Genomic DNA, 15,400 nt, shown 5'->3' with positions numbered 1-15,400 from the left:
CAAACAAAAACTGTATACATATATAATAAATACAAATCAACATGTACGACAAAGTGATGAAAATGTGGTTATTGAAAAATAATAAATAAATATATATATGTACTGTATTTACAGTATATATAAAAATAGTATAAATATAGTATAAATTTTTTTAAAGTAAGGGTTAAAAATATATATATATAAAATAGTTTTTTTTAAATATAATTTTCTATAATAAAAAGAGATGTGAAAGACAAAGTGACTAAAATAAAATAGCAATAAGAACTCTATTGATTTTAGAGCCAATAAACGAAGCTTCAAGTGGTTTGGGTCAAATATCAACACATTTTTTTGCCATTTTGTATATTTCATCGCTCCGACCCCACCTCCATTGTTACCGTGGTAACAGCTCAGCCTGAACGACCTGACAATTAAACAGTCCAGTTAGCAAGTGACGTCAGCTTGCAACACAAAAGCCTCAGTGTGTGTGTGTGTGTAAGTTTGTGCGTGTGTGTGATGTTTTCCAACAAGCTTCTGGAAAGTTCTGTCCCATTTGCCGCTGTGGTGGTGATGTGGCCGGGGTGGGCCAACAGAAACCAACACGTGCCCACCTGCGCACACTGAACAAAGGGAATGATTGCACTTTCACATGAATGCGTGGCGGTGGAGATGGTTTCTCTTTAATGTGTTAAGTGGAGGCGTGAGCTTGCAACATATTTCCCCGAAAGACGAGGAGGAGGATAGTGGAATGCATTGTTTGTCAACTTTTAATCAAGCAGCATCGTCTCCAGGCAATCCATCTCGTCACTGACTGGGATTTAGCTGGGAAAAATGACCACCTTTTACTTTTACTATTTATTTATCATTTTATGAACAGTTTTGGATCTGACTTTGTGCACCGGAAACATCAAAAACCACTGATAACTTTACACTGCATACAATCATGGAAAAAATGATTTGACCACCCTTGTTTCTTCATTTTATTGATCCATTTTAATGCCTGGTACAACTAAAGGTACATTTGTTTGGGCAAATATAATGATGATAACAAATATAGATCATAAAGGTTTAATTTAAGAGCTGATATCTAGCAACTTCCGTGGTTTTCTTGATAACAACCAAAATCACTTAAGTTCTTACATGAATAGCTCTAGCATTGCACTGCCAAAAAATGTAACTCTTATGAGCTATTTTTGTTGTCATTGTTATATTTGTCCAAACGAAGGTACCTTTAGTTGTATCAGGCATTAAAATGAACAAGAAAGTGAAGAAACAAGGGTGGTCTAATCATTTTTCAAAGCCTATTATTAATATCAACTTTACTCTTTGTTGGTTCTGTCCACATGTTTGCCCTTTTTTTTAAATTTTAATTTTCCAAATATTTAAACTTTCTTCATAAATATTCTTCCTAAACTTTCTTCCGGTAATATTATGACTTTATTTATATATAACTTTTTCCTTTAATAAACTTCCTTTAATAAAATTAAACTTTTTTTCTTTAATATTTTAACTACTCTATTCCATTAAAGTGATGCTATTTTCCCTCATAATATTCCAAGTTTATTTTTGTAAAATACTTTTTTCTTGGAATATTTTGACTTTATTCTTGTAAAATTACAGTCGTTTATTTCCATTTCTGCTATTAAAAAAAAATGTTTTCCAACTATTTCATTTTTTTTCTTGTCGTTTTCTTCTCGTAATTATGAGATTATTTAAAATAATATTTTGACTTTATTCTTGTAAAACTATAACATTTTCCCCAACTTAATTTCCCAAAAATTGCAACATTTGTTATTATTTTTTAATTATAATCATAATGTTAGAATTTTTTTTAATGTATTTTTTCTTTAATTTTTCAACTTTTTCAACAAATTTCGTGATAATATTACGACGTTATTGACTTAAAATTACAACTTTTTCTTGTTAGATTACAACTTTTTTCTCTTAATATTTTGATTTTATTCTCTTTTTAAAAATTAAATTCTTGCTGTTGTTTTTTGTTTTGTTTAAGTTTTCTTGTTAAGTTCTATTTTTAGAATGCGCCGCGGGACATTAAAAAAAGAGCTGCAGGCCGCACTTTGGATACCCGTGTGCTTAAGGATATTAATATTAGTCTGACATCTTCTAACATTAAACTTGTTTTTGCAACATTAGGACTTCTTTCATGTCAGTGATCCTCCTTTGTCATGTTGGGATGCATGCATGTTTCATTTTATTCAAGGAGTCACAAAAGCATCACAGTAAATCTGCCAGAATTAGCTCCCGTAGCAAAATTGCATTTAATTTTCTGCGTAGAATGTGCGGCAGAGCGACAGAAAAGCAAGCTTTGGGCTGCACTTCGCACACCCATCTCCTCCTAAGCGTCATTTCGAAATGAAAGGATCACATCAGGTCATGTGACTTTTCCAGTAACTCATCAGCTCACGTTCCTGCTTGTTGGAGCTTGTTTGGATTGTCTAACTTCTCCTTCAAATCTGGCAGCCCTCCCAAACAGGGTTGTCGAACAAGCTGCCATTGAGCGCACGACACGGCCTAATGAGGCGCCGGGTCGCCTCCGGACGCCTGCTTCTCGTTACAGGAGCGCTGCAATTGTTGCCAGGTGCCGCGTACATGCACGTCCCCCCACCTGGGCCTGCTGTAAAGTTAAGGAAAAGAGAAAAATGCATTTGTTCAAGTGTTGCTGTCTGTTTAGGTGCCCCCGATTAACGCCGTGCGGGGAAAGTGATTCCAGGTGGGCTGGTTCCAGATTTTGAGTACGGGATTACGTTCAGATTACTGCAGGCTGCCGTTACACACACGGCATTATGTTCAAATACAGCAAATTTATCGGAATCAGACTGATCAACACTTCTTTTTTTGTAATGCAGAAATACAAAATAGCGGTACAGTCATCCCTCTTTTTTGTCAGTTCATTGGTTCCAGACCCGACAGTGATAAGTAAATTTATGCAAAGTAGGATTCCTTATTTATAAATAGAATATTTTGGTAGTTAGAGCATAGACCTATTTACCACCTTCTAAATACAGTTTTTAACATTATTAGAGCCCTCTAGACATGAAATAACACCCCTATAGTCACCTTTACACTCCTAGTACCCAATATAGTAGACATAATCAGAGAAAATAAGACATTTAAGACATAAATAAGACATGACATAGACTCCTTGTTGAGTCTGGACAGCGTACCTCCTGCAGTGGCTATTGTCTGATCAATGTAAGACTACTGACACCTAGTGGCCAGTGTAGAATACAGTGGTCCCTCGCAACTTGGCGGTTTGAACATCGCACCCTCACTGTATTGCGTTTTTTAAAAAAATTCATGAATTGGTAAATTATGATTTGCTGTCTCGTGTTTGACTTCTGCCTTTTATTAGTCCAAAAAATACGTATTTAAGCAAATTTTATGTATTCTTGTCCTAAATTAAACATTTTCAAGCATAAAAATGGGTGAATGAACTAAAATACAAATACAGTTTAAGGCGTTAAAGGGGACCTATTATACTCATTTTCGGGCCTTTGTATTGAGTTGTGGACTTCCATAGAGCAGCGACACACGATAACCCGCACAGAAAGCTTTCTAGATTCGAGATTCTTTCTAGACTCTGCACCTCTTCCTGCAGTGTTTCCTGCCTGCAGCCCCAACGGCCTGTGTAATTTACTCCACCCAGGTACGCCTCCCACCGAGCCCACTCTGCTGTGATTGCTCACACTCCCAAGTTCTCCCGAGGACTTCCGGATAGCTGCCGAACCCCTGTTGTCCGATTAGTTATATAGGACACTGATAAAATGATAAATTGTTTCCTACAGCTTGCTCTTCTGACTCTTCAACAAGAATCAACGTTGGAAAGGTGTCGGACTTGAGCAACAGTTTGGCGGATGGTCCAGATTCGTATTGGCCCATGTTCACAAAACAGTCCCGTGTGAAATGCCGTTGACAGATGAGCATACTTTTCTCTTGCTGGCCGGGAATCATCAAACCCAACATCTTCCGCCTGATGCTTGCTTTTTTAGGCACACCCGAACAAACTTTTCCTGGGAGCCATACGTGCTGACATGGTGAACAGAGCAGAGCGAAGCAGAGCGGGGGGAGGGCAGGCCCACAGCTTTTGCCTGGACATGCCCATATAAGGAAGTCTGGGTTGCATTTCCTCTAGTGGAACTGTGTGTTTAAAAAAAGTCAGTAAAACATAGCATGCAGTGCCGTCCAAAACTGCTTTCAGGTCTCACTTCCGAACGCGCAAACCTCATTGTCATTATTAACACGAGAATACAACATTGTAACAAGATTTATAGGTCAGAAAAGAGGAAAAGACGTTTCAAAGACGTCATTGAACTGCAGTCTACACTGTCCACTAGGTGTCACTAGTAACACAAGCACCAGACTTGATCGCCGGGCCGGGGTTTTATTGCAGGTTTGAATGATCTCACAACAGGCACATCATCAGAATAATAACACAAGCTACTGTTGCGGGCGTAACCCATGCAAGCTAAAGATCAACATCACTTCCTGTCCACACGTTCGCTAGAAATTTACTGAAACACACACGAGCACGAGTCTTATTTATGTCGTGAATGGCTTATTTTCTCTGATTATGTCTACTATATAGAGTAATAGGAGTGTAAGGGTGACTATAGGGGTGTTATTTCATGTCTAGAAAGCTTTAATAATGGTAAAAAGTGTATTCAGAAGGTCGTAAACAGGATTTCTCTGCTCTAACTATAAAAATATTCCATTTATAAATAAAGAATCCTACTTTGCAGTCGGGTCTGAAACTAATTAACCGCCATAAACGAGGGATTGCTGTACTGCATTTCACGTCTTTGAATGCGTTTTCTGAATGCCATATACTGTATTTGTATTTTCGTTACTTTAGCCATTTTTCTGCTTAAAGATGCTTCATTTAAGCCAAAAATGCATACAAAATTGCTTAAATATGCATATTTTATTTACTTGTAATAGTCAACAACAAAACAATGATAATTTATTAATTTATTTGGAAAAACTATGAGTGACGTCGCGAAATTTAGAAAATAGAAATAGTAAGTAAGCAAAGAGCTAACATATTTGTTGTGGTTCAATCACACTGCGACATTCAGTGAAAACAATCATTTTATTTTGCAAACAATCATTCCAAGAATTCAAAAAATCAGACTGTAAGCGCATCAATCAGCAGGGAGTGTGTGCAAGCAAATGAAAGGTGGACCTAAGACGGAGCCCTGGGGGACGCCGCTTTCACTAAGCATTGTTAGTATTGACATTGTAAAGACGATATCGCAACGCTTAGTGTTGTTATCTAAACCTGCGGTGGATTGATGGAGGGTAAGATTGTCATGAAAACGTTTGCACGAGCACAACAAAGCCAGGAAGAATCCGGTGTCGTGCGGCACTTAAGACCTGCACGTCCGCTGGCTTGTCAGGCACCTTTTTCCTTTTATGGGTCGGCAAATCAGAACATCCTCAACCCAAGCGAAAAGCGTTGGCAGAGCAATAAGTTAAACGTGGAAGAACTAGAAAGAGAGAAGGCAACATGTTTCTGTACAACAGCGACAGCCAGGTGTGGCGCCGATATCAATTTATATGTTCAACATTTACAATTTACAGGATTACGGAGTGCGCGCAAGGAAAAATAACATTTTTCAATGAGAAAAGTTGTTAAAAATAGTCAGGCTTTGTCAAGAATGATGACATCATGCAGCGGTGACAACGTCATTCAGGCCTTTTGCTTGTGTGGACGCTAATGTGGAACAATCCGGACAAGAAGGTCCAGCTGGAAGAGTGGAGCTGCAGGTTGCTATGGTGACGTCTTTGTTTACAATCCCATTCATGTATTTCCTCAAACAGCGGCCTTCGCTCCAATAGATACCATGTCGCAATAAACGGAAACAAAAACGCTACCAAATTAGAAAATGAAGCATCCGTCACTTAAGTCATGACAAACGGAACTTTGTTGCTAACCAAAACAGCAGCACACATCGAGGCATCTAGCACTCTCTTGCTTTTTTTTTTACTTCAGATTTGCCTGCCTGGGTTTTATTTTGTTTTAAAACCAAAAAATAGAGTGAAATGTAATAAATAAAAAACATTGAATATTATTTACTATTCTAACGTTTTGTATTCTGCTGCCTAAATTGTGTCAGACTTTATGGATTTCCTCAATTATAATTCTTTTATTTGATTAGTAAAAAAATGATGAAATGAAAAAAACAGAATATTATTTCCTGTTCTCAAATTGATTTAACAAATGAAACAATTAAAAATGATGAAAAACATTGTTTACTATCATATCAAATAAGGATTAGCCAACCTAAGTTGTTGCAGATTCTATGCATTTCATCCATAATAATTATTTTATTTCATTTTTAACTAAATCACATAAAAATAATATTTACAAAATGAAAAAAATATGATTTACTGTTATAAAATGTATTTAACAAATAAAGATTTGAGCATTTCCGCTTAAAAAAAATGCATTTTCTTTTCTTTTTCAACTTCAAAAATTATTAAAATGTTTAGAATAATATTTACTATTATAACATGTATTTAACAAATAAAGATTTGTGCATTTATCTATAATAATCATAATAATTAAATTTTGTTTTTACAAAAAAAAAATACCGCACAAATATATGAAAATATATGGAACATTGTTTACTGTTACGAAATGTATTTAACAAACAAAGGTTTGTGCATTTCCTCAATGACAATCATTTGATTTTGTTTTAAAAATACAAAAATACTTCTAAAAATGATTGAAATATACAATATTATTTACAATTATAGAAAATTTCTTAAGAAAATGCAGGCTTTCATAATTTTATATATATATATAAATATATATTACACATGGCCTCATGTCTTGGCCCTTCTGCAGTGACGTAAATAAGCGCTCTCCTGGCCGCTAGATGAGGAAATTCGGTATGAATGCTGCAGTGAGAGATAAGAAGTGTGGAATCCTTATTTCTGCATAATTTGCAACGCTTAAATGCCCACTTCCAATTTAATTCCGATACCCGATTTTATCCTGATTCACATGGAAGGGAAAAAAGAGAGAATTGTGTCACGTGCAGCGTAAATGCAGCGGAATGGGAGACTTTGCCCTTGCGGCGTTTTGTTTGCATTTGCGAAGGTGGAGCTAGCATAGTTGCATATGGAGCCGTTTAGCTCAGGTTAAAGTTCAGCCAAGTTCAGCTGACATTCCACAGTCACCCCGCTTGTGATGCTCAGGCGCCTACCAACAGGACAAGAAGAAGCTAGGAAGTGTTAGCGTGCAGCAGAAAGAGCGTCACGGCCTGATGCTGCTTCACTCCGCCAGCGCAGCAACTACAGGAATGCTAATCGCGGACCCCCCCCAGTCCCACAGAGATGAAGCTCCCAGTGGTCCAAGATGAGCATTCCTGCATGAAAGCGCTCAGCGAGGACGACCCTTAGTAGACACCTTCTTCAGATGTTTCTGCCTGCCGTCCACCTCAGACGATCTCCACCTTGGAGTTGGGGTAGACGGCCACCACGTCGTAGCCCTCTGGGGGCTGCACGCGGGCCTTGGCGTGGGTCTCGCAGTACAGATTGTCCTCAATGAAGAAGTACCCCCTCTGCTTGAGGTTGGTGCCGCAGTCGTCGCACACAAAACACTCTGGGTGGTACAGTTTGTCCCGGGCCTTCACGATGGTGCCCCTGCACAAATAAAAATAAAAAACACAGGATGGAAGATGGGCGACCACAAATCAGCAAGTCTTATGTGGGTTTTTTTAGGACGTTGCACGTGCAGGAAAGAAATGTTTTATGCTCTTTTGGATGAAAGTGTCAGGAGCGTAAATATCGCCAACACGACTGTAAATGAGCAAGGTGACGTCAGGTAACAACAACTTTCTAATTATAACTTTAACATACGGACAAACAAAAGTCGATGTGCAACCTGGAGATCAACCAAAAAATTTTGAAAAAAAAAAAAAAAATCAGACACGCTTCATTCCAGCAATACCTATAAAACGCCACCCGGTGGCAGTGTGGCTCTGTAAACATAACCTCCGTGCTCCGTCCACAGCAGGGGCTCTCAAATGGTCTCAACCTGGGACCCACACTTTCCAATGTTCATTCAGTTGCGACCCACTTTTGTTTCAGTCATTTTTCATTTTTATTTATTTTTACAATTTTTTACACTTTGAAGTCATTTTAAATTTTTTTATTTTTTCTACACTTTTTGTTGTCATTTTTTTTCGTTATTTTTTAGACTTGAACAGTAATTAATTTTCCATTTTAATTTATCTCAATTATTTTTTTTTTAAATTTTATTTAAGTCAATTTAATTTGGATTATTTTTACACTTTTATTTAAGCCGTTTTTATTCATTATTTATTCCTTCCTTTATTTATTTTATTTATATTTTTTCTGCTTTTATTTAAGCCAAACCAGACAAAAGTATGAAGACACTATCCCATGTTATTGAATGGGAAGGTGTCTCCATACTTTTGATGATGTGGTTTATGAATGGAGTCTGGTTCAGTCGTCCTGTGGGTGGAGTGTCCCACTAGTTGTGTCAATGTGTTGTGTTTGTATTGCCGTGATTGAGTCACAGGCTGTGAGCGAACTGTGTTGCTAACAGGAGGAAGTACTCCTCGGCTGAATACCGTTTTTATTGGCCAGCACGTGTTGAGGCTTTGACTCACTTTTTCCTTTTCAGTCGTGTGCTGCCTGCTTTGTGTTGCGTATTTGTTGAGAAAGGTGCTGGCCTCTCCTTGTGCCCTACAACGCTTCCTGGTTCATGACGAATGACATCACTGCTTACCTGGGCTTGCTTTTGCAAACGAGACGGCTATTGTGTGTGTGTGTGTGTGTGTGTGTGTGTAGAGTGTGTTGGTCGGTGCGGTTTCATCGTTCAACTTTCCGGGTGCGTGAGCCTGCCGGTGCATGTCGACATGCGGGTTTTTGTTTGAGGACTTTTAGGATCACATTCCAAGCCGATTTACTTTCACACTGTCCGCTCGAGGCAAATGGCCGCCCCACACAGAGTCGTTTCCTTGCCTCAGTAAGGGACGTCAGGCAGTGAGGCTGTGTAACGTGCGTTGGTAAACCTCACTCGCTGACGCCTGAATAGCCGCGCTGGACATCAAGTTGACAGGTTGGGCTTTGAGCTTGACAGCCAGCGCTCTCGAGTCTCATCCGGTGGAACCGGGCTTGAGCAAGGGGGACCAGTTGGGTCGCCAAAGATAATTAAAAGTGATGCGACGGATCAGTTTTTAACATTTATATTGCCTCATATAATTCTAGAAATATAATGACCGAAAGGACAAGATCGCGGGTACAAGCGGCCGAAATGAGTTTTTTCCGTAGGGTGGCTGGGCTCTCCCTTAGAGATAAGGGGGAGACTCGGAGTAGAACCGCTACTCCTCCGCATTGAGAGGAGCCAGATGAGGTGGCTTGGGCATCTGGTCAGGATGCCTCCCGGACGCCTCCCTGGGGAGGTGTTCAGGGCAAGTCCGACCGGTAGAAGGCCTTGGGGAAGACCCAGGACACGTTGGCGAGACTATGTCTCCCAACTGGCCTGGGAACGCCTCGGGACCCGCCGGGAGGAGCTGGACGAAGTGGAGAGGGAAATCTGGGCCTCCCTGCTTAGGCTGTTGCCCCCGCGACCCGATCTCGGATAAGCGATAGAAGATGGATGGATGGAATTCTAGAAATACATGAGATGAGATTCTGTGAGTCGGAACTGAACCAAAGATTTGGGGAAAATGATGATAATCATGCCTCTAACTTTGCACAAGACGTTGAAGTTCCAACCACGCAAAATGTCAGTTCAGCCAGCGTCAGATGATTAACTCTGCATTTGCTTTTTCTTTGACTTTTATTGCCTTTTTATGTAAGTGGACCCTCGTTCAGAGCAGTCAGACTCCATACGCGCCAAAACTTAAAAGTGACCGTTTTCTTTCATTACACTTAACACCGCCTACCTTCTTCCTACACGTTTGTGACACTTACAAAAGTTCAAATGTGTGCAAAATAGCGCCATGGGCTTGAACCAAGGAACGCAGAATGACAGTCAAGGGCACCAGCCGTCGAGCTAAAAGCCCGAAGTGCCAACCTGACGTCGGAGTGCGACTTTTAAAGGAAAACTGCACTTTATTTGGAACGTAGCACACTTGGGCATAACGAAATCCAGACGTGCAAGGGGTTTTGAATAGTGATCTCTTTCACTGTAACACACAGCACATCAGCAACTATTACAGCTCATGTGACAACAGAGGCTGCACATGGTCTACTTATTACGAGGCACGAAACTTCACATTCCTCCGTCACATGCACACACACATAATTGTCACTAATCTGCACTAACTCAAAACATTATGTACACATAATATGGAATTGCTAATGTACATGCATACAATACACAGTATATACCAGTACAGTATATTGCCTCAGTTAAGGTCAGCGTTCATGACTCCACCATAAGAAAGACACTGGGCAAAAACGGCCTGCATGGCAGATTTCCAAGACCAAAACCACTGCTGAACAAAAACAACATGAAGGCCTGTCTCAATTTTGACAGAAAACATCTTGATGATCCCCAAGACCTTTGGAGAAATACTCCGTGGTCTAACGAGACAAAAGTTAAACTTTTTGGAAGGTGTGTGTCTCATTACATCTGGCGTAAAAGTAATTTAAGAAAGCATTTCAGAAAAAGAACATCATACCAACAGTAAAATATGGCGGTGCTGTGAGCATGAAGTAACAGGTGCATTCATGATAACATGCCATACTTACAGTATTTTTGTCCTATTTTGGTCATTTTAAGCATTCGCGGAACTTCCCTCCTTGGTGCATTGATTTCACGTAGCAATAGAAAGGAACGCTACGCCCAGCGTCAACTTTTCCAAACTCAAAAACTAAAACACAGCAGCAGTGGCGGCAGCTCCAATGTGTAGCGTTACCTTTCGCTAGTGGCCTGAGGCTGTGTGGTGAAACTAGTAGCTAGCCGGTGCGGTGTGGCGAGGTATCACTACGCAAGTAATGTTTTTCTTGGGCGTAACAATAATAACAATAATATTAACGTCGCTGTAGATGGTTAATATGCAGGTCCCATGTATGTAAATGGAGCGTCATTGGAGGTGTTTTAGTAGCAGGCTTTATTGGTGCATTCTGAGCTGCCTCTTTTTCGCTGTTATTTCAAAATTCCAAAAAAAGTGCATTTTTCCTTTAAGGTTCAGGGACGTTTACCTTTGCGTGTGTGTGTACACAGCCACACCGGCAGGCATCCGTTACACTTGTACAGTTAGCTTAAATGTAGAGGTTGTCATACTTCCTGTTACTTGCTTGTGCCTTTTACCGCTTGGCTTTTGCACTGTTGTTTGATCTTGGATTTGGAACATATCAACATCCCATAATACAATAACTCCTCGATGTAAGCCAGATGTGCATCATACTTACACAATGCCATTACAGCAGCGTGTGCACTGGGGCAGCTTCTGCAGACCAGACATGGAACCAGGGATGGGGCTCCCCAGCTTTGGGATGGGGGATCTGACCGGAGACTTGAGGTTCCTCATCCTCTCTGTTGGGGACACGCCTAAAAGGAAAAAATTGGAACCATGTTGAGGCCAGGGAAGCATGCGGGTCACTTTATTTTTTACCTCTGTGTTGTAGCTGACAAAGCAAATGAGTGTAACAGTGCACATTGCTTATTCGGAGGAAAGGAGATAAACACTGACTTGTTCATCGTTATACGTGCGTTTTCCAAACAAATAAACCATACACACTAAATAATGATTTCCTGGCTGGAATCTATCTATAGCCGGGGTGTCCGAACATTTTCCACTGAGGGCCCCACAGTGAAAAATGAAAGGATGCAACTTTGCCACTTTGACATTTTGTAAAGCAACACATGTAGATATGCTAAGAACTTATATATATTTCAAGAAAAAAATGCATCTCACCTTTGTCTTATAGGTGAAAAAGCCTATTATTACTATCAGCTTCACTCTTCGCCTTTTTTGCAATTTTTTTTCTCCAAATATTTCAACTTTCTTATTGTAAATTTTCTTCTAGTACATTTTTTCCCATAATATTTTGACTTTTATTGTCATATCATTTTTGCCCAACCTAATTTAGAAAAATTACAACTTTATTTGTTGTTTTGTTTGTGTCTCGCTTTTTTCTTTAATATTTCAGCTTTATGCTAGAAAAATGACTTTTTTTTCCAATGTAATATTACAAATATTTGTTTCACAATATTATTTTTCTATTAATATTTCAACCAGGGGTGCACGATAAATATCGGACCAACATGAGGGAATTATGACTTCATCCCGATAAATCCGCAAACATTAAAAATAGCTCTAATAACTGACCATTTAAAAAAAAAACGCTCCAATGAGGCGAGATTACCCATACTGTGCGGGTGAGAAAATCAAGCGCTCCTTTTATCTCCTGCCTGCGACGTTAACGGCCTGTAGTAACTTCCCCTGAGCTCACTTCATTCATTCACCTCACTTCAGGAAGACATTTTGCGTGCTAGTTGTACCAAATGCTCCGCGATGAGGGGAAAAGAACCCCATCGAGCACACAAAAAAAAGATCAGCCACCTGAAACAGCAAGGTTTGCCAGAGACCTCCGTGGTGTCACACCGGCTGCTCGGCGCGTGTTCCCGAATATAGTGCACTTTGCCGGGCCACAGCAGGTGGCTCCTCCCACTCTACACTCTGGTTCTCCTGATAGTAGTGATGTGGTAGTAGTAATGTCATGATATCTGATTAGGACAAATCCACAGGTACAGTTGGTCAAATCCTAATTTGTTCTCGTCCTAAAAAAATTGCACCTTTCTCTTTTGGATGACAACTCATTTTGATGAAAATTTTGGTTTTATTCTTGTAAAATTACTGCTGATTTTTCCATTTTTATTGACGTTGAGATTTTTTTTTTTAGTTTTCTTGTTTTAGAATGTGCCGCTGGGCTTCAAATGGGTCTCAAATGGCCCCCGGGCCACACTTGGGACACCCCTGGTATATAGTCAGTAATATTTCATAATATTTTTCATCAAAAACCAAATTCAATGAAAACAACGGTGTAAGAAAACCAAGTTTCACTGTATTTTACTGTTACAATACGCCGAGGGCCAATGAAAAGCAAGCTGCAGACCGAAAATGGCACCCGGGCCATACCCTGAACACCGCTGCTTTAAAAGGTCAGCTCAGGAACTCGCTATTACTTTTCCATTTTCCTTTGCCTGACGCCTTCTCACGCAACCGTAATCACGCTACGCAAGCGAGAGGGGTGTACCATTTCATCGACGCCACGACATCCAAACCAGACGGCATGCCATGTGAAACGGACCATCAATCATCCACCTCAGCCCGCCAGGATGGCGCGATCACAGCGAGATGATAACTATATGCACCATGTCTCCCACCACGACGCCACGTTTATCTCCTTGGCAACGCCACATGCTGATGTCTGCTTTGTAGGCGTGATATCCGACAATAACAGAGGAAGAATTTACAGTCAGCATCCAGTTAGTAGTCAGTGAAGTGGGAGGCTTCTGGAAGCTAGGAAGACACTCTGATGGAAAACCCCGTTTTTCCTTCTGGGAAACATTCAGGGATGTTTACACCAAGCCTTACTTAGATGGCGCTAGCTGCATCAGCGACATCAATAGCAGCCAGTGTACAACACCAATGAATCCAACCATGGGGGACAGCTTTCTTCTTTCTTGCAAGATCAGACTGAGTCCACCAATAAAAACCCAAAGTGCCAAAGTGTTACATGGATCAGGTACAGAGGGACCCTCAAAGTTGAACGCCCTAAAATTTGCACAATTTTGAGATTAGCCGCAATTGTCTGTCAAATGAGGAGACTTATTTGTTAGCATTTGTAGTCCTAATAATTGCAAATAACGTTTGAGTCAATGCAAGCCAATCGTAGCATTTTTGCTGTTGTTGTTTTTTATTTTCTTCTACATTTTCTTATCGTAATATTTAGGGATTGAGTATCCGTTACGGATCATGCATTTTTGCAGAGTACGAGCATGAAACAAGTACAGCTCGTCATTATCCGTAACCGTGATGAAGGAAAATCCGCATTGTGTAACTACTTATGTATTCACTCTTCACGCTCTGTGATTGGCCAGTCACACACTCCGACCGCCCCGGAGTACACGGTGCATTTGACAAGACAGAGTTGAAAACGGCTCATGTCGCGTTGGTCACTGCCTCCACCCCAGACGGCTTTTTTTTAGGATTTCCTCTGCTCAGCTCTTATGCTAATGTTACTTGGTAAACTTGTTTCATTACGTACGCGACAGAGCTGGAACTGTAAAACTCTTCAAACAATCCGTCCACATCAGTTTTTTTTATTTCTTTGCTGCTGTCAGCTGACCCAGCGTCCTATCAAACCAGGGAATGTGGAATTCCAATAAACACTGGCTGCTGTTTGCTTTTGGTCCTCGTCGGCAACATGCGTCTCTGCAGAGGCTCAGGTCTTCAACAGGAGACCATCCATTGTGGTGATCTAATGACAACACAACTCTACCTCGCTAACTGGACTCATTTGAAAAGAAGCAACAGCAGACATATTCTCTCGCGCGGGTCGGATGACGTCCAAACACCAACAAAAGAGACTGTCATCTTTAAAATAATCCCAAAGTAAACATGGAATGTCTCCGTGTTTCAGCGGGGACTCAACTTGTCAGTCAAGATGATGGATTTAAATGTCCATCATGTTTGGATCAGCTTGTCCTCGTCTGACGATGAGGACACTTTGTGTGTTTGTACTTCTACAGTCACTCCATTAATGTTTCACACACTAACTCATTACATCTTGTCAAGGGACAGTACTATAGAAATGAATGTACTTTAGAGTAGTCAGTGTACAGCTTCTAGAGCAGTATAGATTTACAGTCAACACACAGCCATTATTGTCTAAATATCTGACAACACAAGTGAGTACAGTCAAGCATGGTGGTGGCAGTGTGCACGAGTGCTGCCCATACTGGGATGCTGCGGTTTATTGAGGGGAATACAGCTTGACATAAATGAATAGCAAGATGATTGTGTGTTGCTTACAGCCAAGCATGGTGGTGGCAGTGTGCACGAGTGCTGCCGGAACTGGGATGCTGTGGTTTACTGAGGGAACTACAACTCAACACAAGTGAGTAACAAGATGATTGTGTTTTGCCTACAGTCACGCATGGTGGCAACAATGTGCATGAGTGCTGCCAGCTCTGGGACAATGCGGTTTGTTGAGGGAAATACAACTCCACACAAGTGGGTAGCAAGATGATTGTGTCTTGTCTACAGTCAAGCATGGTGGCGGCAGTGTGCACGAGTGCTTTCGGCACTGGGACACTACGGTTTATTGAGGGAAATACAACTCAACACAAGTAATGGTGTCTTGTCTACAGGCAAGCATGGTGGTGGTAGTGTGCACAATTGCTGCC

The 15,400-nt window shown here is 40.5% G+C and overlaps 1 protein-coding gene across 1 annotated transcript in view; it reads right to left on the bottom strand.

Annotated features, from left to right (window-relative positions):
- Window positions 1-5,075: 5,075 nt before the first annotated feature.
- Window positions 5,076-15,400, bottom strand: part of pdlim4 (PDZ and LIM domain 4) — a 47,403-nt gene continuing 37,078 nt past the window's right edge. Inside the window, exons 6-7 of the mRNA XM_054754413.1 lie at window positions 11,398-11,536; window positions 5,076-7,650 (exon numbers count right to left, since the gene is read on the bottom strand). Of these exons, the coding sequence (XP_054610388.1) occupies window positions 7,446-7,650; window positions 11,398-11,536 (344 nt within the window). The 3' untranslated portion in view covers window positions 5,076-7,445. The remainder of the gene's footprint in view (window positions 7,651-11,397; window positions 11,537-15,400) is intronic.

The sequence above is a fragment of the Dunckerocampus dactyliophorus genome, chromosome 16 (genome assembly GCF_027744805.1).
Source record: "Dunckerocampus dactyliophorus isolate RoL2022-P2 chromosome 16, RoL_Ddac_1.1, whole genome shotgun sequence".
Taxonomy (NCBI): domain Eukaryota; kingdom Metazoa; phylum Chordata; class Actinopteri; order Syngnathiformes; family Syngnathidae; genus Dunckerocampus; species Dunckerocampus dactyliophorus.
This window is presented reverse-complemented; position numbering and strand designations above follow the sequence as displayed.